At 44.2% G+C, this 26,238-nt stretch overlaps 2 protein-coding genes across 6 annotated transcripts in view; one reads left to right on the forward strand and one right to left on the reverse strand.

Annotated features, from left to right (window-relative positions):
• Positions 1-17,645, reverse strand: part of IQCA1 (IQ motif containing with AAA domain 1) — a 104,879-nt gene extending 87,234 nt beyond the window's left edge. For all 5 annotated transcript variants that reach the window (XM_035331734.1, XM_035331732.1, XM_035331733.1 and 2 more), the window contains exons 1-5: positions 17,546-17,645; positions 8,750-9,074; positions 5,039-5,152; positions 2,558-2,746; positions 1,793-1,864 (exon numbers count right to left, since the gene is read on the reverse strand). In XM_035331734.1, the coding sequence (XP_035187625.1) occupies positions 1,793-1,864; positions 2,558-2,746; positions 5,039-5,152; positions 8,750-9,074; positions 17,546-17,556 (711 nt within the window). In that variant the 5' untranslated portion in view covers positions 17,557-17,645. The remainder of the gene's footprint in view (positions 1-1,792; positions 1,865-2,557; positions 2,747-5,038; positions 5,153-8,749; positions 9,075-17,545) is intronic.
• ACKR3 (atypical chemokine receptor 3) overlaps positions 11,976-26,238 on the forward strand; it is a 57,032-nt gene continuing 42,769 nt past the window's right edge. The window contains exon 1 of the mRNA XM_035331749.1: positions 11,976-12,001. The gene's annotated coding sequence lies outside the window, so the exon portion shown is untranslated. The remainder of the gene's footprint in view (positions 12,002-26,238) is intronic.

Genomic DNA, 26,238 nt, shown 5'->3' on the forward strand with positions numbered 1-26,238 from the left:
ACAAGTGAAACACGAAGGGGGAATATAAAAACATTGGAAAGATGAATAGATTTTTTTTATTTAGAGGTATCAATTTTTTTCCCCACATTCTTTGATTATATACTTGATAAAGAATAATGAGTCTGAGTGCAGAATTGAAAACATCAATTCTCTTGCTCCTAAATGGAGGTCAGGAAATGAATTCACTCCATGTGTTTGGTTTTAATTCCCTTCTTCCCTATGATCAAATAGATCTTCCTCCCATAAAATACAGTAGATGGCTATTTACACCCCAGTTATCAGTTACTCCTACAACTGGCCACCATGGAAAGAGTGTTTGGCTGTGAACCCTCCAATAAGTGATACCAGACTTAGACTTCCTCCCTAATGCTCTAGTTTTAAGACTGTATTGTCATGGGATTTGATAGGAAGTGATCTCTTGTTTTGCAAAAGGTATATTTTATAATTAGCTTTCAGTACATTCCAAATATTCACCGTTTTAGGTCTGCACTACTTAAAATCTTTGCCTTTTTATTAAACAGAGGCAGAATCAGTGCACAAAACTCTGGTTACCTGTGCTGGCTGTGTTTACTGTTAATGACTAGCAGATATCAAATGCAACAATCCACAACATTTTATCTGTATTTATCTTGGTAAAACTTAGATAAATGTACATGTTACTTCCTAAAGATAAGATTTTAAGGTCATTCCTAACTGATGATACATGTTTGTCAGATGTCTGCTACAGGTACAATTAGTTTTCTTAAAACCAAAACCTAGCTAAGTGTTAATTCTATCGTTGGCTAAGAAAATAATCAGAACTGTCTGGTAGAAGCAGAAAGCATGTTTTAACTCAAAATTAAATGATTAGTTTTCAAATGATCATGTAAGAGCTACAGAACACAGAGGTAATAAATAAACTTACCAAATATAGAGCAGGGATGAATGTTTCTGTAAGGCAGGTGCTAAGCAGTAGCTTTACAAGAACTTGGTATGAGGGATGCCCTACTGTAGTTGGAGTTGAAGAGAGCTGCAAGGCTTGATGCCTGCTAGTGTCTAATGGAGGCACCCAAAGAATCAGTGGGGGACAAAGAAAATATCAACTCTAAGGCATCTATTCTCCTTCTCAGTTATTTGCTAGGTGCTGGTGTTGGTGCACAAGATGTTGGTGGGAGGAGATATACCTTCTCAAACTGTGGGAGATTCCTTCCTCTGTCTGTCTTGTCAGTAGGGGTGCTTCCATTTTCCTTTCACCCCATACAATCTAACTGACCACAGACAACTGTTCACTTCCCCATACTTTTGCAGTATGATGTAAGGAATTTTTAGGTTCTTTATTTCTATGTGGACTTACTGACACAGTAATATAGCAGTTTTAATATCCCTTTCCCCTTCTCTTGAGATACATATACGTTGGCTTGCAAAAGGGTGTGAGGAGAAGACACTGCTGCTTTAGTTCTTCAGGAATAAGGCAGCTCAAGTGTCCTGGCATTCTGAATTAAAAACTGATTAATGAAATTCCCTTGCTCTGTCATGCCTGCATCAAATTCCCTAGAACCTAGGGCAAACTCTAAACTGTCCACATCTGCCATATACATTGGACTATGTATATATAGCATAAGAGCGTGCAGCTCAAGACAAATTGGGCTACTTACATGCCATTTATCATTTCTGCTTAGTTCTGTATTCCTTAGAGATCCCCTTTAAAATGGGAAGAATCTTAGAAATTAATTTCTTGTCTTCTGGTAAATTACAAAAGTCTGACAAACAAACAGACTATGGTATTTTATATTCTCTAGACAGCATCACTTACCATACCCAGAAATATCATTTCCTCTTCTCTCATTTTCTCTGTTTTCTTGCGCTGGATATATCCACGCCAAACCTGAATTGTAAACAAAACTCTAATGAGATAAATGGGCCTTGTTACAGCTTCCTTTACTGTGGCAGACACAGGAAAAAACAAATAGAGGAAGGAAAGGCACAATATACAATTGAAACTATTACTCTTTAACAGGTTACTAGCTGCTATAGTTTTCTGAAAGAATTTCTGAAGTTTGTTATCTCCTCGCACTGGCATATCTACCTTCTAACACAACAGCATCAGGATTCTAAAAGTGTTTAGACTGAAGATTTAGACTGAATTCCTGTTCTTGTTTGGCTGAATTATCTGAATTATTCATGTGAAAGGACTTTTTCTGGAACTTAGTAGTAATAAGCTGTTCTCATTTTCTCAAGATATGGGATGAACCATTTCCCTAGAGACACCAGGAAAAGGCACTGGATTTCAAGGTGGTGCCAGAAAGAGCAACTGAGGTCATAAAAATCAGAATGGAAAAACAACATGTAGGTTATAAAGTCATCCTGTATTGTCAGTGCAGGACTGTTTCCATTGATCTCACATCTAGGGTTCTGTCTCATTTTTAAAGTGGTTTAAATGATATGTTTCACCTTGCTAAACACCCTCAGAGCAATCCATTCAAAATGCTTCCCACCCTATGAGCTCTGTTTCTCCCTACTGCTGTTCTGAATAGAACACTCGCCTCTACCAGAACTGTTGTTACATCAAAGATCTCACCTTTTGAATGCAAGTGGCAGCATCATCTGGGTTTGGACCAGTCTGTACCTGAAGTTTTGTTTGTCTTTTTGTCTTTTCTTCAAGGTACATTTGCTTCATGAATACTGCTCGACGACGACCCTGGCGAGCCCGCTCTGCGACCTGGATCATTTTAACGGCTTCTTCAAATGTCATGGCCTTGACAGGTTTCTTCAATGGCACAGACAAAAAATGAAATGACAAAGCAGAGTGTTTTCTTAACTGCATAGGTAAGTTAGCAAATGAGACAATCAATTAACCTTTTGTGGAAACTTTCTAAGACAAAACATCCCTGTCACAAACAGCAGAGACCCCTCTCTTATGCCACCTTGCAGTATCTTCGAAGTTTGCTGTCTTAAGACACATGTTTTTCTGAGGACCTTAAGGTAAAAGTGAACCTGACATGTTGATGAAGTTTCTGTTGCACTCCAGGTAGGTAGATGGTAAGGCTGGGCAGAGCCAGAAGAGTCATTGGAAGATGGAGAGGAGACAGGCTACAGCTCTGGGGAGCACCCCTGAGAAGCAAAAAACTCCTGATGCTATAGTGGGAAACATGGCTGGCTCTATATGATTTATGCAGACTGCTAAACTTTATTCGTTTGAGAAAAAAGGCATAAAGAACCATGGGGCTTTCTCCTATTAAAGAAAATTCCTTAGGCTATGGAATGTCTTCCCCTAGTTTCTGAAGGGATGGGTTTCTGGATGTGATGCTGGGTCTCCAGCTCTTTTGCTGAATGAAAGGACAGGTTTTGAGCCAGCACAGGCCTGGTCAACCCAGCCCAGGTAGAAGAGGGTTAGGCAAAAACAAGTCAGAAAAGGGCAGCTGGAGAGGACTCCCCCTTCCCACTCCTGGGGACTCTTGTTAATGTCTCATGCTCCCCATGGATAAGCTGAATGGTTGTCTTTTCCTGACATGAATCCCTCTATTGGAGACAGTTAACACCTGACGCTTCAAGATATACTGCATGGAGCTCACTATACCACATTTTCAGTAGGGCTTTCTGCAATGGATATACACAGGAGGACAAATGATCTGCAGAGCGGACTTCTCTGATGAACTCCACAGTTTTGGATATATACTAAACTGCTTGCCACAGGGCTGCCATGGACAGTCAAGAACACATTTGTCTGCTACACAGCAGGCAGGATTTCCTGAGTGTACATGGTTTGCTATGATGCGTGCATAAGTGCTGACAACCCTCTAGAAATCACAGTGGTGATGGAACTGGAAGCATAGCACAGGGCACAGGACTGAATCTGTGTTCGTAGGAGATTGTTTTATTCATGTTTATTGACTCCTGTGTGTCTCTTGTGGCATCCTGGCAAGGGAAACGTAGGTCCTGCTGGGGCGTGGTGCTCCCAGGTGAGCTGGCTGCACACAGGATAGCCTCATCTGTAATGGATGCCATGCTGAAAAGGGATGAGAGCACAACTGTGGGAAACAAAAAGGCTCCAGGATGTAATGTGCTGAAACAGAGGATTTCCACAGACCAACACCAGACTATTAGAAAGTGCAGAGAATATACCCAGAAATTTACTGCAGAGGCCAAGGGGACCACAGCTGCCCATTGTAGTAATCTAGCAGGGAGACTGCGCTCTGCTTCTGCAGACTGCCTTGTTCTGTCCCTGGGAACCTTCCCTCGGTTGCTTTCTGGGATCAATACCACCACGCAACGCAGCAGGGAGGCAGATTTCCCCCAACGGCACAATTACAGTGGAGAATTCTGTGGTTGGGGCAGCGCAGCAGTTTGACTGAGTGGCCTGATCAGGACTGTCTCTTACGGCTACAATGTCTATGAATCTCAGTCTCCAGACTTGTAAGCACAGTTGTTTATTTCAGGAGGTTGGAGGACTGCTTGCAGGCAGTGCGCCATTTCCAAGAGGTCAAAAGTATATCAAATCCAGAACAGTCTTCACTGGAGCACTCATGTACTTCTCTGTAATGACTTTTGCTCTGCCAAAACTCAATTTTCTACTCCTCCTAGCAGCTGCAGCTCGATAGCTGTACAGAAGAGACTGCAGTCATTGTTCAGAGGTTATAAACAACTGAATACCAACAGTTGCGCTGACCTGAACTCTGCGTTTTGCCTGTTCCAGCCAGGAATCCCGGTTCAGTAAAACTTAAGCCCAACTTGATTTCAGTAGGACTAATTACCTGATGAGAGTTAGCTAGGTAAATAAAACACCTACTAAACTTGGCCAAAATGCTGCCCTTTCACTGACACTCACACACATAAAGCAGAGTCGACTCATTTCTTGAGTCTTAGACCCAATATGTGACTGGATATTACTAGACAGGAAAATTAAAGGTTACTTTGTACGTGTGCCTTATCTGTAAGCAGACTTTTACTTCTGAACTACTATAAAAATACTTTTCACTTCAGTGGCTGATGTGCTCAGACATGTGTAGCTATACACTAAAGAATTTAAGCATGTTATTGTGCAAATATATGGGATGTTTACCTGTGTCTGCAATCCAGCATTACATAAAATCTCATCAAGCATTTTCTCTCTCTGCTGCAAGACTTCCAGGTTTTCTTTAATGAAATACCTTGGGATAGGTATTTCTATGTCTTCCTAGGGGAAGAAATAGTCATGAGATGCTTTTTTAGAACTGCATTAAAATCACATTACTTATTAATTAAACACCTTTACAAAGCAATTAAATTGGACTGTGATTATTGAATTTTTTTGGAGTGTTAGGGAATTTGACCTCTGTAACAGCTGCCGAGCTGTTACTTTGCAATTACTTAAGACCTAATTCAACAACAACAAATAAATCAACTCAGTTTCTGAACCATGGCAGCCCAGAAATCTTTCTTTTTATAATGGCTCAATTATATTATGAAACTGTTGAAACATTTGGCATGGTTGCCAGTAATTTAAATATGATTTCCACTAAATTGAATACCTCTGGCTGTGTGATCATCCCACTTCTTTTTTAATCAACATGAATAATAGATTGGTTCTCTTGCATTTTTTGGAACCATTACAAAGAACCAAAGCAAAGAATTCTGTTTGTCTACAGGTATTTCTGCACTGTCTGTGACTGTGATATCTCAGTCACTTCTCAAAATCAGGCTCAATTAGAAGTGGCTGTCTATTCATTTCCATCATTAAAAAGATGTAACTGATTCACTTTTCTGCCAACTTGTCTCCTGGAGAATTTCACAGATGAGAAATGAAAGACGTGACAGACAGGCAGGTAGACAAAAAACACCCCAGACACTAAGATGCTGCAGAGCAGCATCACCTGACCTTTGTATTGTATTGAAGGCTAGAGACAATTCTTCAGAAATAGTTACTGCCAAGTATAGTTCTCTGGGGATGGAGGGCAGGACCTGTATTTAATAGGTCTGGTTCATACTGGTGCCGTGTTCCCTATACGTTATTTCAGGAACATCCAAACATCTGAAGTGAATGATTCACCCTGAAGGACAGAAGAAAGGATTAGGGGAGACAGGCAGTTACCCTGCCATCCTACTCATCAGGACTTGCACAATCAAGTTACATGATAACATCCCCAGGTATATGTGGGTGCTCGGTCCCTTTGCCCAGGGAGATTGACAGGTACAAGACCCGATGCTGCACTACCACTGTTCTCTGTTCTGTCTTCTGGGGGAACTGGTGGGCTTTGACCTGCTCAGGGAGACCTCTGACTTGATCCTCTGCAGCCTCAGTGCCAACTCTGCTGTGGACAGATACAGTGAGCAAAAGCAGGAGAACCATGCTGATTGAGAACAGTGAAAGCTCCTGGGCACAGGGTAAATGTGCTTGCAAACTCAATGGCTTTCCAATTTCTAGAGCAAGAGTTTGCTGGGAAGGTTGTGGGCAATTAAAGCAGCTCCTGTAAACTGCCAACTTACCCATTTCGTTACTAATAAACACTGTTGCACACTGTGCAGAACAGGGAATCCCTATTATGGCAGCACAAGAAAGCCTCCAAGTAGGACTGTGCTTATCTTTATTGATTTTATCAATGCAGAGGTCTGGCCTGCTGAAGTTTCTAAATATTTGTCTTGTTAAGGTCCCTGTTTGCGTTTTCCAGTATTTCAGATGTTGATGGAAATGATTATACATTATATGTTAAGAGTGCAAATTGCTCTAGGAAGGATTAAAAATCCATCTGGCTTTAGGTATAAGAAATCAAGTGGTTTGTCTGGACACCCTCGCATAGGATGGGACAGCTGTTACACTGCCAGGTAGCAGTGCAAGGCAGTCAGTGCAGGGGTGGTGAGTATCTCTGGTATCTAACCTGGGCTTTAATCACCAGTAATTCTGGACTGTGACTTTTACTGACTGGAAAGATGAGATCAAAGCCATAACACCGGGGCTGGCAGAGGGGGGGAGTAGAGACTACTCCTCTTCATAATCTCTTTTTGGGGCCCAACACTGAAAGGTTAGGCTTGCAATGTTTCTCCTCAAGTCAAATTGGCAGCCTTCTAGCCACTCCCAGCTCCACATGGGATTTGTGTATCCAAATACCTTTACAATTACCCTAATAAATGGAGTCACTGAGTGCTGGAAGGCAACCATAAAAAAACATGAGACACAGAACTAGAGAAAGATGAAACTTCACCCCAGCTGGCCTCAGTAATGCAGCAAAAAGTAGAGGAAGCACTCTGTGACACCAGCCATGAGGTATGAAATGAGAGTTACCATCTCTGTTCTGCTCTCTGCTGATAACCATGCTGGTTTTTGGCCCATAATAATATGGTGAAAGAAAGAACTAGAGACAGCCTTTCTGGACATATTCTTTAAGAATTGGAAGTTATTTTTCAAGTACTGGCCAACAATTTTGTTTTGGAAACTAGAATATGTGGTTATAAGAAAATATAATCAGGTCTGTATTTCTATCTACTGTGGAAGACAATGAGTTTTTTGAAGAAGTCCAAAATTTCTTCAGGGATTTTTTCTATTTTTGTAGTAGGAAGCTATTTCAGGCCTTCTTCAGTTTAAGGTGTGGCTCAGGAATTTGAATTTATGCTTGCTTTTTACTAGATGTGAAGCATTACTTTTCAGACTTGCCAACATTGTCCTGCAGGTGGATTTACTGATAAGTCATGAAAACAGCAATCCTTGCGATTTCAAAATATGATTTGAAGGATCAATTTCCCCAGAGGTGTGTTTATATCCCCAGTATACCTTCTCATAATTTAAATAATTCTCTGTTATGATTAAAACAGAAGGTAAAGAGCTGGTTGAAATTCTTGGCAATTACTTCCTAAATTTGTGGAATGAAATACACATGCAATTGCAAATATGTTTGCAAATCTCAAAATAATTCTCTAATGATATTAGGCAATTTATCTCAGGTTATAGCTGAGATCCAGAAAACTCCAGTAACTTAAGTTTCTGCTTTTTTCTTTAGCAAAGCTGTTACCAGCGGTACCTAAATTTGACAATAGGTGGAGCTGTCTGCGAGAGAAGTAGCTATCTTTTAACAGCTCATTTTTCACCCTGCTTTTAAAGCTCAACTTCCAGACTTTGCCTTATTGTCAGACTCATCTGGCTTAGCAGGCTGTATGTCGGGGTGCTTCTAGCTCTGGCAGTCCTGAACCCTGGATGTTGAAGATGGTGTCAGCTCCTGCCTTCTTCACAGCAAGAGCCTGGTTTCAGGTCTCTCACTCTAGTACTCATTTTAGAAGTCCAATGTACTATGAAATACTGGGACAGATTATGCAACTTTTAGCACTGCCTGTAACTTCTGGAAGAGGCCTGGGACTGGGCTGCTTCAGAGTGAAGCTTCGGGCAGACTGAAACAGACTGTACCTTAGTTATCAGTTGTCCTTTTCTGTCTAATCCCACTGTAAAATCAGGTAGAGTTGTTTTTGTCATTCACATTGAAGCTGTCTAAGCTTCGTGACTTCGTGTTAGGACACATGCAAGAGAAAGACCCACAGAGCCTGTGCTGCTATTGATAAGCACAAATACAACATACTGATCAGGCAGATCAACTTAAAATCTTGCTCCAGTACATAAAGTTCATCACAGACTGAATGCAGTCTGATCTTTAATAACCATGCCATAAGTACTGATTACTGTACGCTAGTGAACATCCAAGAAGCTAAATCACTCGGTGCAACTTCATAGACAGCGAGTAAATGTGGCTCTCCTTACAATACAGGGTAGGCAGAGTTCCTATGGAATTGCTCATAAGAGAGGTAGACCTACCGGGAGAAGCTTTAGGTCTTCTAGGATATTATCGATGTAATGAAACTCGGAGTTCTCCAGCGCCACCATCTCCTTCTTCATCTCCAGGATCCGGCCAATCACGCCATCTAGCACTTGTCGGATCACTGCCCGTTTCTGCTGGTGAACAAGTCGGTCGTGCGCCTCCTCCAAGTTGCGGAAGATCCGCATGTATTTGATGTAGGAAGAAGCTAACATCTTGAACACTTTCACGCGGTCCTTCTCTGGCTGGAGGAACTGTTCTCTCTCTGTCTGGAGCTGGATGTCGAGGTCTTTCTGGGCATCTGTCCACATCTTGTTGTAAGTGCTGATTGAAAAGAGGAGACTGTCTTAGCCTGACACAGCAGCAAGAGCCAGCACGCAACGATATCAGGACTCTACAAGCAGGGATTTCTCAGAAAAGGAAGTCTGGAAATGCAAGCCATTGTATTTCCAAAGAGATTTTAACTGCGGTAATTTTTAAAATCATTAGCAAAGTTACTCTTTTGGGCATCTTAAAATCATTTTAGGCATCTTAAAATGCTGTTTCATTAGTGAAACCTCAAATGTTAAAAACTTTTTGACTTAATCCTTAACATACACTTTCAGCTACAACCCTGACAGGGCAGTCAGTGAGTTTCATTCAACCGTGTTAAGTGAGAGGATGATTTCATAAAAAGGTGTCTCTCCCTAAGCCCTCAGAATAGGGAAAATTCTATTTTAGGTCTCTCCATGTTTGGGACGAGGACTGCTCGATGTTGCTAAAGGGTGTGCTGCTTTCCTGCCTTTCTGAAATGGTTGCTCTGAGTTAATTTTAGGGCAAGGACTGTATTGGTGCCAATGCTACACTGTGGCAGTGTGTGCTATTTCAGACGTGAAGGCAGGAAAATAATTAATTTATTTTCTGTGGAAGCAATTGTTGCACTTAAAGTGATTGCTACCTGTTTGGTCCAGTGGCTAGGGAGCTATGTGACATGGAAGATGTCACCTAAGGCCAGCTTCATTTCCAGAAGCCATAATGCTGTTTAACTGGGGACTTCTGTACTTTTGGTGTGAATAGGCTGAGCTCTGCTGGGCGGGCTGTCAGTGGCTTTGCAGAGTAAGGTAGCGCAATGCTGAATAAAGAAATGAACTCTGGGCAATGACTTGTTCAGAGAAGAGCCCAAACAGCAGGTTTGTCAACCCTGCCAAGAAAGGTGAGCACAACAAACTGTTCTGCCTCCACTAAACAACTTTCAGAGCAGACTTCTTGCTGATCACGCAGCACTGAGGGTATGCTTGGGTGTTAATTCTGAAAACAGAGCCAGGCTGCTGCTCGCTTTGCTAGTGCTTGATAATAAACACCTAGGCAGGAGCTCTGTTAGCTGGCCTTATCATTTCTGGTATCAGAATATAGGCTGACCACGGCCAGAGACTGCTGGGTGGCAAAACACTGCCCCAGCCCAACCCCAGCAGGATGCTGCCCAGGCTGCTGAGACTCACCCCAGCACTCACCCAAATCCCTAACAATCTGAACTCTGCCATTCAATTTGCTCCATTAACTTTTCAAGTGCATATTATGCTTTTCAGTTGACCTGGGTTTCTGCAGGATGCAGCTGGGCTTGCTTTTCCTACGGCCTCTGCAGCCCACCCAGGTCTTTCCCCTTCCTTTTTTCCTCCCTCATTTACATCCCATTACACCAACTGAATCACTCAATTGCGGTAATTAACCCAGGTGCAGGAGATAAACAAAATAAAACCAGCAAAGGGGCCAAAAATGGCCCCAAACGAGACCCTTAGGTTTGACCTGGTGGTTTGGCCAGCTGACCAATGGGATTTTTGTGTACTTACTCCATAAGCCAGCCCACGGAAGAACGTAAACTGATGAGATTGTCAGCGCAGAAGGGAACAACGTGGTATTGTACTCACTTAGCTGTTGCCTACCTGCGGATGATTTGATAGTGGGGAGGCTATACATCTTTGAGGAGGCCCATGGGCTGTCCCCACAGCTATATGGCTGATTTATGAACAGTGGTGTCCTTGGGTTTGAGTGTTTCCAGTGCTGGTTACTGCATGGAGACACCAGATCGTACCCAAACACAAACTGGCTCCACAATCGGCCCCTCCAATTCACAAAACCTCTCTTTCTCTCCTCTCTAACTGAGGAATGTCAAATGATTCCCCCCGCTGAGCCAGCTAATATCCAGTTTCTTTTTCTAAATATAATGGCTTTTTTTCGGGCGGGGAGGGAAGGAGCACTCTAATCCTTCAGAGTACGTTAATGTAAGGCCATGCAAACGGGATGTAATTGTTTCCATAACGTATTAGTTTATCAGATCAGCACTAAGATGATTGCAAACACGTTGCTCTGGGTCTAATGTTAAGATGATGGATATTATGGTATGGTTGGAGCTCTTGCAGCACTGATGTCCTATGTAAGTGAGGGCAGAAGAGGGGACAGACTCAGAAATGAAGCACTGCAGTGGACCCCCTGAATTTCCAGCTGCGGGAGGCTGATGGCTCCTGTGAGCCTGTGGTAGGGAGGGTAACCAAAACACCTGGCCCTAGAGTTTTTGGGGTTGTGAGCTGGGTGGCTGGGAACTGCAGGCACTTAACAGTTGGCAGTGCCAGCAGGAGGATGATTTGAGTGTCTCTTTGGATCCCCTTGACTAAAAACTAGAGGACACGCATTGCCATTTGCTTCCTTTCCCCAAATCCAGATTAAAATAACTATTTTGGGGTTTCCTAGTGTCCAGATAAGAGCCCTTCTAGACTAGTTTGAAGGATAAGATGTGCTTGGTGTTTACAGTCCTTGCTGGAGGACTTGGCTCTCGAGGAGTTGTTGAGGTTTGGGGAAGAAGTGACTGCAGAGAGCGTGCATCTCACTGGCCCTGAACACTGTCACGCTTTGCTTAGGGACTAATGTGTTCAAGAATAGCAATGCACATTCTCAAGATGATGTGTTAAAAGTAAAGGACAGGACTGACTCTCCGTGCCTCTTAATCAGACAGCATGCAACCCCAAATCCTATTTGGATTTTTCCCGATTTGCTCAGTGTCCCTCTGCATTAAGCTGCAAACTCCCTCCAATTGCTTCTACGTGCTGAAGGGAGAATACAGCACAGCCTCGAGTGCACTGGCTCCTTATTTACTGATGCTGCTTCGTCTGGTAGGTTCGTTCTCACTCCGTAATGGCAGGGTTGTAAGCTACACACGTGCCTGAGGATGATATTGCACCAGAGATGGGTCAGAGCATCCAACTAGCCTGCTAGTGCTGGTAAGCTGCAGCACTGAATGTAATTTTCCTACTCAAGCTTATTAAAACCTGGGAAAGAAGGAAGTCTGCTTCTTGATCCCTGCAAACAGTCTGTGTATAAATGATGCTGCAAACTGTCATAGCAACTACAAATAGGAGTGCTATGGGAAAAATAAGCAACGCTGTAATGGGATGAGGGAAAAAACACATTAAGTGACTTAACTCCAGAGCCCCCAGAGCAATTTCTGGCAGCTTACAGTGGAGAGGGAAGGTCAGGGCTTGCCTCCTCACCAGCACCCCTTCCTTTCACTCCCACAAAGTGGAAGCAGAGCCTAGTACAAGTGCGTAAGAGAACTCTTTTGCCATTGCATGACTTCCAGCTTCAACTTCATTTTTATTGCTCCTGATCTGCTTATTTTGAGTGAAATTTAGACACAAGATTTTCTGCTGAAGTTATAAAGAGAAGATTAAAATCCTGCCAGGTCACGCATTGCCTCATTTTTAATATTCCGGGGCCCTTTAGCTTTACATGTTTGTTTGACCCATCTCTTCTTACACTTAGAGAAATCTGTTGGTTTTCAGTACAGCTGAGATTAGCCTGCCTACTTGTGTTGAACTGGCTTTGAGACTTAAGCACATCCTTCTTGGAAGGTTTTGTGCTGAGTATGCAAACTGTCCCTCAGACCACTCTTGAGCCAGGAGTGGAATCTGGCATCAGTGGGGTTTCTTTTGTTTCTTTTCTTTTTTTTTTTTTCCCTCCAAATTGTCTCTCTTATTTGGCAGCCAAAGGGAATGCTTTCTGCTCTTCCAGGCCGTGGCACAATTTGTGCTCCAAGCTACGCCAGGCTGGATTCATACACGGGCTGATGAACCCAGGCTGTCTCGATGCCTGGCTTTTCTGGGGTGTCCTCTGAGGGCAGAGGTGCCTCAAGCTCCCACACTCCAATCATGGAAATGCACAGCATTTTCTGATGTGTAGAGGTGGAAGCAAAAACATCGCTCTGAACTGGCGCAGCTCTCTTTAGCCACCTAGTGTAGAAACTCCCTTATCTGTTATGAGTGTAGTGGTGTGTGTTGCAGAATATATGGCATGAATCAAGGCAGCAGAGGCTGTATGCAGAGTCACAGTGTCCGTGCAGGGCTGCAGGCAACTGAGGTGTGGGCTGAGCAACAAGGAAGCGTGCGCAGGGTCCTTGGGTCTCTTCTGGGTGCTTGACAGGTCAGCCATTGTGCTAAGCCCTGGGCAAACAGGAGGCAGGGAAACCCTGCCCTGCAGCGTTTGTAAAAATAAAGGAATAGGAGACAAAGGTTGGAGGAAAAAGCGAGGCCCTGAGAGGAAGAGGGGCTTGCAAAAAAACTGCTGCCTTGCTTTTCTCTTCTGAAAAATCACCAGGCTTGGGCTGGCTGCTGGATTATTCAGGTCAGCAGAGTACCTGCAACCCCACAACAACCTGCTCGAGCATTGTGTGGCGATTGCTGGGCCAAATGTATTATAGGACAGAAACAGACCAGTGTGGCCTGTAAGAATGAGAAAGAAATGACCTTAAAGCAGGAATTGATTCAGACAATGTTTAAAAGCCTTTAGCTTGTGGCCGGGAGCAGTGCTGTCACAGCTCAGTCAGGCCTGGCTGCCCTGATCCTAATACAACAATACCCTCGTAGTTAGACCAAACTGCTTAGCTGGTAGCAGACGCAAGGCTGCTGGATGACTTCCCCTAAGCATGCTCACTCTAGCTGCAATGTCTTACAGCTTGAAGTACTTGAGGAGACAGAAGGATAAACCTCAACAGGCTTCGGTTGTGAGTGGGGCAGAAAACATATACAGCATGAACAGCTCTGAACTGCCATCATCTCCAGTTCCAGTCTTTGGTACTACAACAAAGAGTGATAAGGAGATTAAAGATTTTTGTAGCATTAATGTAATAGGAAGTCTTCCTATTCGTAATAGGAAAGCACCTCCAGTTGCATGCATGAAGGACAAATGCTGTGTCTGGGTGCTTCTCTACCATTGTCAGGCTTTTTGTTCATTTAAAGTTCACGCTGTCTGCTCAGTTTCTTGAAGACTGTAGGCTTGTCTTTCAGCTGCTTTCTGGCACGAGTGCTGCTGGGACAGATCCGCTGACAATGTTTTTTCCCAAAGGAGGAAAGGTATGAGTAACGCACGAGGTCTTTCCCTACCTGCTCATTAAGGATGAAGGGAGGCAAGGGAGAGAGTTGCAGCCTTGATTCTTGGGTGTGATCATTCTGATTCTGTCTCTGTTTTCCTCCGTTAATGTAAGGGGGATGACACTGATCCATGCCAGGGGTGGAAAAAGGGGCGAAGATGAATCCGTGAATGTTTGGGAGATGTGTTGGCGAGAACATGATAAGAATGCTCAGGAGGGAGCTAATGATTGTGGTGTTTGGATGGAATTTGAAGAATATGGCCTGGGGCCACGTGCTGGATGAAGGGATAAAAAGAAACATTCAACAACAGCCCAATCACCGTGTGAGGCTTGGGCCTCACGGGAAGAAAACAGGACGTGATCACAAAATATGGAACTACACCATAGTGCAGCCACGTAACGCGGGGGGAGAGGAGGGGAGGGGAGGAGAAGTCGCTCTGACATTTTCTTACATTTTCAGTACTTGGTTTTCCAACCTTCATTTTCTTTAACTGAGCTTTGGGGATGTAATATAAAGTACTTAGCTCTTCTTTGGTTGCTTTTGTCAGCAGCAGAAGGGGAGACGCTAAAGATCTTGTCTTAGATTAATATTTAACAATTGACTTTATGTAAGTTCTGCTTGTGACATGAAATTAAGTTTTAAAGCTTTTGGATTGTTTAAAGCTCCTTGGTGGCAGTGGCAAATGTCTTGCAGCCGATTAAAACCTGGTACAAATGGCAGCAGTGCCAGGACTCGGCTCTGAACATGTCTGGACTGGGGCTGTAAGGGTGAGAAAATACTGGTCAAGATCCTACGGGTCAAGTACATGGTAAGCGAATTCATAAAAGAGGAGGAAACGCAGCAGGAAAACACAAATGCAATAACATCTACGCAAATCTCCTGCTCAGTGTCTGGAACAAAATGTACATCTGTATGCAAATGCTGGGGCTTGAGCACTTTAGGAAGTGGGATACATCGAGCACCTCTTAATCAGCCTCACAGCAAATGTAATGGGCGTGCTTTCTTGTGAGTGCTACCAACTGTCCTTAGAAAATATTGAGCATGTCTGGACACACCAAATTTTCTTTTGGCCGGCTGCTGGAGCTTATCGGCCCTGCGGGGATGTAGCCAAGTGCTTTGAGTGTCCTGCCTACAACCCCCCAAAAAAGACACAAAGCTTCCTGCAGCAGGGAACAACATGCTTCCACCAGCTGCAGAACACACCTCTGTGAAAATCATGGGGCCTTGAAGATCATCAACACTTATGTGGATGAAAAACACTGAAACCCTCACCATGCAGGCTGTGTGCAGCGCGATGCTGCCAGTCCCACTGCTCAGAGATGCAGTGCATGCGAGGCAGCTGCCCTGCATGCGCACTCAGTAACTCTGGCACGTCCAACTGCCTGCACAAGGCACGTGTGACTTCTCTCTGTGCATAGCAGCTGTTTTTCCAGATGTCTGAAAAGCAGCCATTTACCTCAAACTCAAAAAAAAAAAAAAGCTATGTTCTGTGCAGCTTTTCTATACAGGACACAGGATGTGACCGTACAGTATTGAAAAATCTCTGTTACAAACTGAGCGGTGGCTTACTGATGTGCCTGCCTTTTTATAGGATGGAGGCTGGCTTCCACGTGACGTGGCAACTTAGGCAGACATTCCTTGCAAAATAATATAACCTAGGGCAAAATGAAAGCACTCTGCTATTTTTTAACTACCAGCATTGATTACTGTTCAGCTCAGTGCTGGGATGCACAAAGTTGTGAATAGTGAATGTTCATATGGAGATACCAGCATTGTCAGCCTCAACCACTTAAAAATCATGAAATTAAACCTATGTATATTTAGCTAAGAATTTAGCACTTTTCAGTTTCCAGAGTGTTTGGGAGCATTTTTGATCCACTTTTTTTTTTTTTTTTTAAGGGATGCTGTGATTCTCGTGTGATGACCTGCATCTAGTTGCTGGGGAGGTAATGAAAAGCATGAACTACTCAGAAAACGTGAACCAGTGAGGCACAGAATACATGAAACAAAACTGTCTAGTCTGCTGCTTCAGTTGAGCTCTGCAGATGCTTGGTGAGCTGGTGCATATTCAGACTCGTGTTTACCAAGGGCTGAATTCACCTAGCTGTAAATGTGCACAGCTACAGCGTGACTGCAGTAAGTGAGCCAAGCAGCTTCAATGTCAAACTGGAGTCCCGTAGCAGTATCACTACCTCATTTGGGATCAGGAGTGTGTAGATTTTTGTCTTGTGGTGTAGAGATGCATATCATGTTTAAATGGATTTATTGTGTAGGGCTGGCAATGCGGTAGGAAAAGTAAAGGGTGCTCTCTCTAGTAAAATTACACTAAGTTAAACCAAACTGTGGAAGCACACCTGTTCTTCAGCTACACTCAGTTTAATTCCTTCTGTGTTAATCAAGCCCAAGTAGGAGTGGCCATATTTCAGAGAGGAGGCACAACAGCTTCTGAGAACTGTACTGTGAAGAGGTCAAATGCTACTTTTGCTGCTTGTTTTAAACCATGCAGTTTAGATACCCATTTAGGATTTTATAAGTCTCCCCTACCAAAGTTACGGTGCCAGCACGAGGCACAATTACCGCATTACAAGCCAGGGCCTGCACTGGGTTAGCCAGCGACCAAATTGAGCCTTTCCCAAATGTGCAGCAGCCAGAGGCTGGCTCTGGGTGCTGGGACAGAGCCTCTGGACCCTCTGCAGCACCTTTGCAGGTGTTTTTCCCTATTCCTCTCGGCTCACCCCTCTCCTGAGCCAGGAAAAGTAAGCTGCCTGGCTGGAAAAGCAGCGGCGTGCGGGCGTTTGAGGGTGGTTGAGGCAGCGGCTGGAGGCTGAAGGTGGAGCTGCTCCAGTTCGGAGGTGGAGGGTTGTTTTAAAGCCTGAGGGGTCTCACCTGGCACAGAGACAGGGTCTGGAAGGCTTCCTAAGCGTAAGGGTTGGGTTTTGTATGGGCGGTATTTCTGGAGGAGCAGGCTGGGCTCCTTGCAGACATTTTGATGCGATGCCATCATCGGTGTCTGGCTATTGCAAATAAACTTGTGAGGCTTTGCATTGTGCTGAAAGCATGAGGAGTTCATTACAGAGGGGGAAAAAAAAACCATATGTGCAAACTTTGGTCTGTAAGGGAGGAAAAAGCGTGTTTGGTGAAGAGAAGAGGACCTAACTCGGGATGGGTCGTATTGGGGTATGGATAATGTTTCTGTTGGTGACCTGAGGCTTTGTGGGGCTGAGCCCGGCGCTCTCCAAAGAGCCCGGGCACCTTTTTGGGCGCTCGGTCTCAATTCTGGGTGTTTTCTCCCCACGCCCCGCAGCTCCCCGTGCAGCCCCACGCCGGCTCCGAGCCCTCCCCGGGCGCTTCCCCCCCAGCCGCCTCCGGGCTCGGCCCGGTCCCCACGGCGCTACTCACGCCTGCGACATGCCGAGGCCAGGCGGGAGGGCAGCGGGCACCGGCACGGGGCCGGTACCGGGCACCGAGCACCGGGTACCGAGCACCGGGCAGGGCCCTGCCGCCGGGCCGCGTCGCCGTTGTCACGGAGATGGGGGCGGGCACAGGCCCGCCAGGCCCCGCCGCTGCCTGAGGAACGGACGGGGCGGCCCTGAGGGGAAAGCGGCGTGGATTTTTTTTTTTTTTAATTTATTTTCCTTTTTGTTTTCCCTTCTCTGCTATTTCTTTTTTTTCTCTTAAACCCCTTTTCCCTTACCCCACTTCAACCCCTTGCTCTCTGCCTTCCCCCCTTTCTCTCCCCTCCTCCTCTTTCTCCCTCTCCCTTTTCCTTACTTCACTTTCCCCCCCTTTTCTCTCTCTTTTTTCTCCTCCCAGGGGGTTATTCCAGTCACATTCATCTTTTTCCTATTTTTTTTTCCCCTGAGTTACTATCGAGGCAAACTTCCCTAGTAGTTTTCTGTGTGCTTATTACTTAAAAAAAAGAAAAAAAAACAACAAAACACAAGCATACGTGTGTGTGTGTATATATATATATATATATATATATATATCCCCCTCACAGCAGATGGAAACCTGTCTTGTGTTTTTATTTCCTTCTTCAGTTTCATCTCAGCAGCGCTCATGGAGCACATCTGCAGGCAGAGGGCTGTTCAGAAGCGAGCACACGCTCGGCTACGTTTGCCTCCAGTCCCGGACACCCAGCACACACCTATTGGCATGCAGTCATGCGTAGCAAAATTTGCTCATTTTTCTGGCTTCATTTTTTCTACCCCCCCCCCTCCCGGTCAGCGAGGGGGGACGCAGCAGCGTGTTGCAGTGCAGCCTGTAAAATCACACCCGTAATTTTGGAGCCCTGCTTTTGTAGGAGGCTGGCAGCGAGGGTTGCACAGCTGTTTCCTTTCCTTGTAAACAATGGCTCGCTGGCAGCCCTGCAAGCCACTTACATGGTGGTGAAGCTGGAGTCTTTAAAAATAATTCCGTTTTAATTTATTGCATGTATACAGAATGAGAAGCATCCATTATGAATGTTAAAGGCCGCCTCCTTTAAAAGGGGAAAAATAAAAGCCAGCAAGACAGGATTACTGCACATCATTCTGGGGAAAAAATGCACTCCTCCTCCACAGAGCGGGTGGGGAAGGAAAAAAGAGAGAAGCTTGGGACAATGAGCATTTGCCAGTGATCACATTTTTTGCCATAAATCTCTGGGTGTCTGTGTTCCTTTGCCTTTTTTTTTTTTTTTTTTTTTTTTTCTTGAAGTCCTGGCTTGTATAATTAGGTGAGAATCTTGGCTATAGTGTTTTCAAAATAAAGTTCCTAGCCCCCATGGCTTTGGAGAAAAGTTTGAAAACGTAAGCCTTGAAGAACCAAGGCCATAATAAAAAGCATGCAAGACACATTTTTCAGGCTGTGTGATGGCTATGAAGGTCTTGTGATTTTGTTGGTGTCCTGTTGGACTGGTGGTTTGGTGCTATGTGAGCTGAGTACCTGTTCCTTTTCTTTTGGTCAGAGGACAGTGAAAATTCACTTGTAATTAGCAGTGTTAATTTGAAAGCACTGCTTCACACTGGTTCCATTTCCATCAGACATCTGCGAAGTTCCTTTCAATGTCTTCTGATTCACACCCACCTGCAGGTCAGAGGATTTTCTGCATCAATAACTTGTTTGCATTTTGCTCTCACTGAATACCTTAACCAAGGTAACTCCACAGTCCGAATGGGAACCTTGTGTTTTTATTTCCATTACTGCAGGCATCTGGCCAGCACTTCCTTCTGGGTTATTTTTTCAGCCAAGGGTTTTACCTGCAGAGTCCCAGTGATACTGTTTCCGTAAGTGTGTGTGGTTTTAAGGGCTGATTTGGCTGCAACCCCTAAGCAATATACATTTCTCATCCACCTCAAGATACCTTTCATTCTTTTGCTTGGTTCCCAGATCACCAAGAGAAAGGGAATGACACTTGTGTTTCAATAAATAAATTCAAGTGTTAGTCCTAATAGAAAATTACTGCGGTTCTTGTACTCTACAACATGTCGCTCAAAAATAGCTTCTAAAATAATAGCTAAGAAACCCATCGTGTGTGCCTGAGACTAACAAGCACAAAGCTTTCTGGATCAGTTGAAATGGCAGTGACAAGATTGCTTGTAATGATGTGGATGGCAAAGACGGTGCCTCAAGTGGGGGAGCCTGTGTATAGTTCATGATGCACAAAAAAAATAAAATATAAATCTTCCCTTTTGTGAGCCACACAGTGGAAGTAAGGTTTGTCTAATATGAAAGGCAACCACTCTGGTGTTGATACTATGTTAATGTGAATTCCTTGCCCTCTGTTAGCGCCTCAGTGCAAGGATGATCTTTATTCTGCTGAAAGCGGTATGAAAGATGAAGTAATGCACATTGCTCATTTTGTTCCCCCTCTTCCCCTCCCACCAAAAAAAAAAAAAAAAAAAAAAGTTGGAGGAAACCAAGCATCTTCCTTTTAAGAATGGGAAATTAAGCCTCAAAAAGTGATGTGCGCAAGTTTGTGCAAAAGTTCAGGGGCTTTTCATTTTTGTCAGCTGGTAGGGAACTTGAAAAGAGTGAATCACTTTGCTGAGAAAAGTCATGCAGTAAAATCAATTATGAAATATGCAGGGTTGATATTGTTGTCATGGGAAAGGAGCCTGCTTTGTAGCCAAAATGAGAGTAGTGTATGATTGAGAAAAAGTAATTGGTTTAGGCTAAGAAAATACATGTGTATGATGAGAGAAACTGAGGAGTGTGAGATACTCTGTTTTGCTGTAGGTTTCCTGTTGAATCCTTGAGTTTTCAAGTAAAGATTTGAAGTGAAATGGTGCAGGTTTGCCTTGGCTGTTCATCCTGAAATGATTGCCTGGCGTTGTATTTTCTGCTGTGGCTGCATCTCTACCTGGGGTCTGTCTCAGCTGCTTTCCATCCCTTTCTCCAGCTTTCTTCTCCTTTTCCTTCCTTCATCTCCCATCCAGTCTCTCTCCCTGGAGCTACTGAAGCCCGCTTTCATGTTCTGTGCCTCTTTCTGAGCTTCCTTCATGTCGTGTGGGTTGTGAGCCTTTTAGGGCAGGGGAGGTCCTACTCTCTGATCCATTTCTACAGAAAAGATCTAGGCACACACCAAGTTGTAATTGAAGTCCAGCAGACCATTGACAGTCAGTCAATACTGTGAAGTGTCTCAGTCTTTCCAGTCTAGGATCATGCTTCTCCAACAATTCTTACAGGCAGCCGGCTGATACTTCTCACTACAACCAGAAAATAAAGGGATTTGTAGTTGTTTTTCCACACATTGTATATTTTTGTATAGCATCGATAGCGACTTCTTGTCCTCATCACGCTGCATTAAAAAATAAAGCCATGTTATTTAATCTATCCAGCAGGGATAGGTGATGGTTTTTGTAGACCGCATTCCTTTTGGCGTCAGTAATTCCTTAGGCTCTTGCAAATGCGAGCTTAAAAATTCTGCTGCCTTGGAAACTAGGTGCCATCATTTTTCAAAAAAGCCTTTTATTACAAGCTTAATAGGTGACTAGTGAGCTTACAGGAGGATAACTTTTAAAACTGGAGGGCCTTGTTCCTCTAAATTCAGGTCCCTGGCAAAGAGCTTAGTGCACCTGTCTCTTATTGAGTGGGGGCTTAAAGTAAAGCGAGGAACATAATAGAAAAAATGTTATGCCTTTGCAACTCATATTTCAAAGCACTTACAAAGGTCTGGATTGTGCCCCAAGGCACAGTACTGAGGGAGGAGTGCTTTTTTGTGCATTGCTGCCCCGAAGAGCGGGCAAAGGCTGGGTCAGTGCTTTCTCCAGCATGCAGGATGGATGATTGGAGGCTTTGGGCCCCAGCTTTGGAGTCCTGCTGCTCACTTTGCCATGGGGACTTGGAGCATGGCTTGAAATGTTCCTGTGCATGAAATATTTCAGGGAGGTGGTGTCAGTCGGCGCTTGGAATAGACCCAGCAGTGTGAGGGGTGGGAGGGCACTTTGCCCAAACTCATTCTTTCCTTTGGGATGGGAGACTTACAAGGTTTTCGCGATGTTGTGGCAGCATTTATCAGTATTTAACCCCAAACAGCAGTGTGGGTATCGCATTTGTTCAGCCTGCAGTACAGCATGGGATCGCATCAGGTCTAAGGGGCATCTCTTGACAATGTGAGCAGTCCTCGAAGGGGCTTCTTCTCTGCATGCTGATAACACGCTGGATGAAGCTGAGGTTGCAAAGACAGTGCTATGGAGGTGCATGTTGCTGCAGGCTTTAGACCTGACAACTGCCTTCCTCCAGAGCCCCAGTCCAGAGCGCCGGTGACTTTCTCATCCTGGAGGAGCCTCCTGCGAGAGACAGTGGCTGTGGCTGCCCATGTAGCAGGTCTGTATATCTAGTAGGGCTTGTTCCCAGATGGGGACCTGGTTGCAATCCAGTTACATGGAGAACTTGTGTGTTCAGGGCAGGGGGTAGTAGGAGCTCTTTCAGACAAGCTTGGCGAGCTGTTGCTCTAGGCTTCCTTGCAGGTAGATGTTTGGTTTCCCTTTAGGCTCGGATTAATGTGTATAAAGGAGCTCTGGGTGGCTTTTCACTGCAGGCTTGGGGACTTAGGACTGCATTATGGCTTCAGAGCTGACTTCTAGCTCACATCCTTGTGTGCTCTGATATTGGGGAGGAATGGCGCTGCCAGTAGGGCTGCGCTGACCGGTTCATTTTGTCGTGTGATGAGTTTCTGAGCTATTTGCCAGTTAACATTAACTACCATGATCTACAGGAGGTTTGCTGCTTACTTCAAGGCTAAGTGAAGGGGATTTGACAGTAGTCAGGTCTATTACTTTGATATAGCACCAGCATGTTCATCAGGCCCAAGCATGGTATGTGGAGGAGGAGGACTGGAGCAGAATTAGAAGGTATAAAGTTCAAATCTAATTTGAAGAATTTTCCTCTATCACTTAAATGTGGGAAATGTTCCTGTGGTTTCAGGTATAAAATGTCATACTTCATAAGGAGTGTGCGTTTTAAATCTCAGCCAGATATTAAATGCCATGCCACACTCCACTTCTCTCTTTGTTAAAAAGTAAAACCCCAAATCATCTCTCATGAAATAAATGTTGTTCAATAAAATTAAAGCTTTCAAAAGAGCCAGTTCAAATAGTGTCAACTCTCTATCATTAGGAAACATCTGGTAGCGTATTGATTTTATTCGGTATTGACAATTGTTCATCAGCATTCAGCCTTTTAATTATCTGCGATGCTATTCGTAAAGTCACCGACCAGAATAAATCTTGCAGTCAATACAGATTGACAATTAACATACACCAGATGTTTTTTGGTGAGAAAGAAAAAGGGATTGGACTCAGGCTTCTGGCGATTATCCAAGTAATTTGTTAGCAGAGGTTTTAGAAAACTAGTTGGCTTTAACATTTGGCTTCACCTAGCAAGTTTTTAATAAATTAATGCAAACCCTGTGTCAAGCTTTAATCACTTAGGAGGGTAAAGGTCACCTCTATATTATTCTGGAAAGCAAATATTGGAAATAAGTAGCATTTCTTTTGGCTGTGTAATGTGAAGACGTATTCAGCATCAAATGTGAAATGGCACTTCCGGACAGGCCCATTTCAATTCTTTTTAAGATATACAGATCCTCTAACTGTTCACACACATTACAGACTCAACACCCAGCAATTTAAGATACTGTATACATTTTTCTCTGATGTAAAGGTTAAATAAGAACCTACAAAGCCCAAATCTGATGCTCTTATTTGTTGCTCACCCTTGTCAAAATGAAAGGAGGTAAATAGGGTTGAACCCACTCTTGGAGAATGGTTGCCAATGCAGCTGTCAACCTATTCTTTCCCATTCAGTATAAAGCATTTGCTGTGGTTTTCTATCTGATGGAAAATCTTCACAAACCTTATTAAGAGAGCTCAGAATATCTTGTATGTTTTCATTTTTTCCCCCAGTCTTTTATTTGATGTATAATATTTAGTTTATTTTGAGCCAAAGTATCTGTTGGATATTAACACTATGCATCACTGTGTCTTAATTTTGCTTGTTCTTGGGTTTGTGAAGTAATCATGGTGAATATCCATGTTTACGGGGTGGCCTCTGTTCAAAACTTATGGAGAGGTGAGAATGGCTATAGGTCTATCTGTGCCTTTGTAGGAAGGAAAAGCGTGCCTGTTGTACAGGCCTTCAGAAGAGCTGAAACAGGATTTGGAAGGCAATGACAGTTTGTGCATGTCTCTTGATCTCTGTGAATTACATAAAAGTGTAAATTTTAGCAGCTGCCTTAATGGCATTTTATGCAGCTTATGAAAGTCCAAATGGTGGTGGTTTGTGAGGAGAATACTGAGAACTGTTTTGAAGCCTCACAGGTAGGATTTCAGGCAGTTTCTGAAGCTGCTCCAGTGCTGCTGGACTCAAGTGGCCTCATCCTGTCCTTGGTCACTTGCTCCCATTTCTGTCCACGACTGCTTTGTGGTTTGAGAAGGGACCTGGGGACGAGAAGGGTCCTGTGGCCGGGTGGCTTGTTCATGGAAAGTTCTGGTGGGATGGGCCACACTATGTTAGTTGTGTACTTCCCAATGAGCTTTTGCTTAGCCACATTTAGAAGGCTCATGTGGAGAAAATGTCAGACAGTTGGTATTTTCTGGTGGCTGCAGTTGTGGGAGGTGGATTGAAGGCCTCAGGAAAGAGATCCTCGGTTCCCGTGCTGCATGAGGCACTGAGCTGCTCCAAACTTGTAGCTGCAGGCAGAAGGGATGTAAGACGGCTTCAGTCGATCTTTCCAGCCCCCTTGGCTTTGCAGGGAGATGTGCCGAGACGTAATTTAGCTTGTCTTGTGGTGACTCTGTGCTGGTGAGGATTTCTGTGGTGCTTGGTGCTGTCCTTCCTTGGATATCCCAGGCCTGGAAGGCTGTTGTCAGAGGAAAAGCCTGGAGAGATCCCTGCAGCACTTGAGGAAGGGTGTCCTCCCTGGCTGCAGATGGGGTTTGGGGGCCATTTTGCTGCCATTTTGCCCTTTTAACATAAAGGAGCTAATGGAAGACAGAGGCCTCTACTGGCCTGGTGACTTCAAAGCCAGTCCACCATCCCATGAGGTCCCACTTCAGCTCTGCACGCAAGTGCCACGGACTGCTGTGGGGGGATCTGTGGAGCAAGAGCACCTCAGGGGAGGGCAAAGTGAAAAGAGCCGCCATGGGATTCATAAATCTTTGTAAAGTGGGTAGAAATCCTCACAAAAAAAAAAGCCACGTTTAGACTCTGAGTTCATGCTGTAATTTAAAATTTTCCAAATGTGTATTTTTGTTTTGTTTTTGTTCTTTTTAATCAACAACTTTCCTTGGAGTCTTCCAGTTTGGAGGGGACGTGAAATTTACTGGTGTTTTGAAAACACTAGCAAGGGCAACTAAAAATATGTTGGGTCTGCTGCTTGTGATTGTTTCAGTTTGTTTTGCATCTCTAGCTTTATTCTCCTCCCCTAATTTTTAGCATACCTTTCCTTTTCTCATTGTTTTTGCCACCAAGGGAGAAAAGCCCAAGCCCGCATTCTGAAATGTTTTCCAAAGCCAAAAACAAATGTATGATTCTCATGGAAAAACTACAAAAAGTTTGACTTCTAACACTAGATATGTCCGCACATTCATCATGGAAAACTTCAAAAATTCTCATGGTTTTAACAAATAAGGAGAAAGAGCCACTATCTGTTCCTTTCAATTGCATGAGCCATTATCTGTTCCTTTCAATTGCAGTTATTGTCCATGGGATTGTAGTTGACCTGAGTCAGCATGTCTCATGCTGTCTTAAATAGGCAGGAGATTCAGTGTGACCAGCCTCCCGGAGAGCCCTGGGTTAGTGAGAACTCGCAGCAGTAAAAGGCTGCTTGCTTTCAATGGAAGGAGGGGGAAAAGGGTCGAAGATGCTGGTCAGTTCATAGCCGTGCTGTTTGATACTTGATGGTCTTCCTTGATGGGGAAAAAATAGCTGTTTTACCCAGTTGAGGGAATTAAGTAATTATATATATCTGCAGTGAGCTACTGCCATGAATTTACAGGGCGGTGGACTTGGCTTCAGCTGTCCTGCTCAATGCATAAAATGGAGAGACTGATGGAAATCTCTCATCTAGGGCAAGAAATTGTGCATATGACTAAGGTGCTTTTGCAGTCCAGCTGGGGAGCTGGTGTTTCAGAGGATGACCAGGGAGGAGACCATGATTAAGGGGCAGAGGAGGCATCTCAGCCTTTCAGGGGTCACATCTGGATCAGCAAGATCCACTTCCAGACACTCAGTCTGATTGATGGGAGGTGTTTGGGCTCTGGGGCTTGATGTCTTTAAAGCCAGTGACATGGGCCTGAAAGAGAAGTGGATATTAGCCATCTGCTTTAGCAGTTCCTCACCCAAAAGACGAGTTCATCTGGTATTTGTGCACGTACGCTGTTGTTCCATTGTGTTTTGTTTTGTTTTCCCTCCCACTCCCCAGTAAAGCACCTGCTGAGTTAATCCACTGTGATTCACCTCAGAAAAGGAAGTCAAACTCCTTGGGAGGCCGGGCAGCTCTGTTCTCTTTTCTCTGGGTTTCTGGGGGGGGGGGGGGGGAGGAAAAAAAACACGGGGGATCAACATCGTACGTGAAAAAAAATTAAAAACACGGGGGTTAAAAAAGGGGG

Source organism: Oxyura jamaicensis, chromosome 7 (assembly GCF_011077185.1).
Source record: "Oxyura jamaicensis isolate SHBP4307 breed ruddy duck chromosome 7, BPBGC_Ojam_1.0, whole genome shotgun sequence".
Taxonomy (NCBI): domain Eukaryota; kingdom Metazoa; phylum Chordata; class Aves; order Anseriformes; family Anatidae; genus Oxyura; species Oxyura jamaicensis.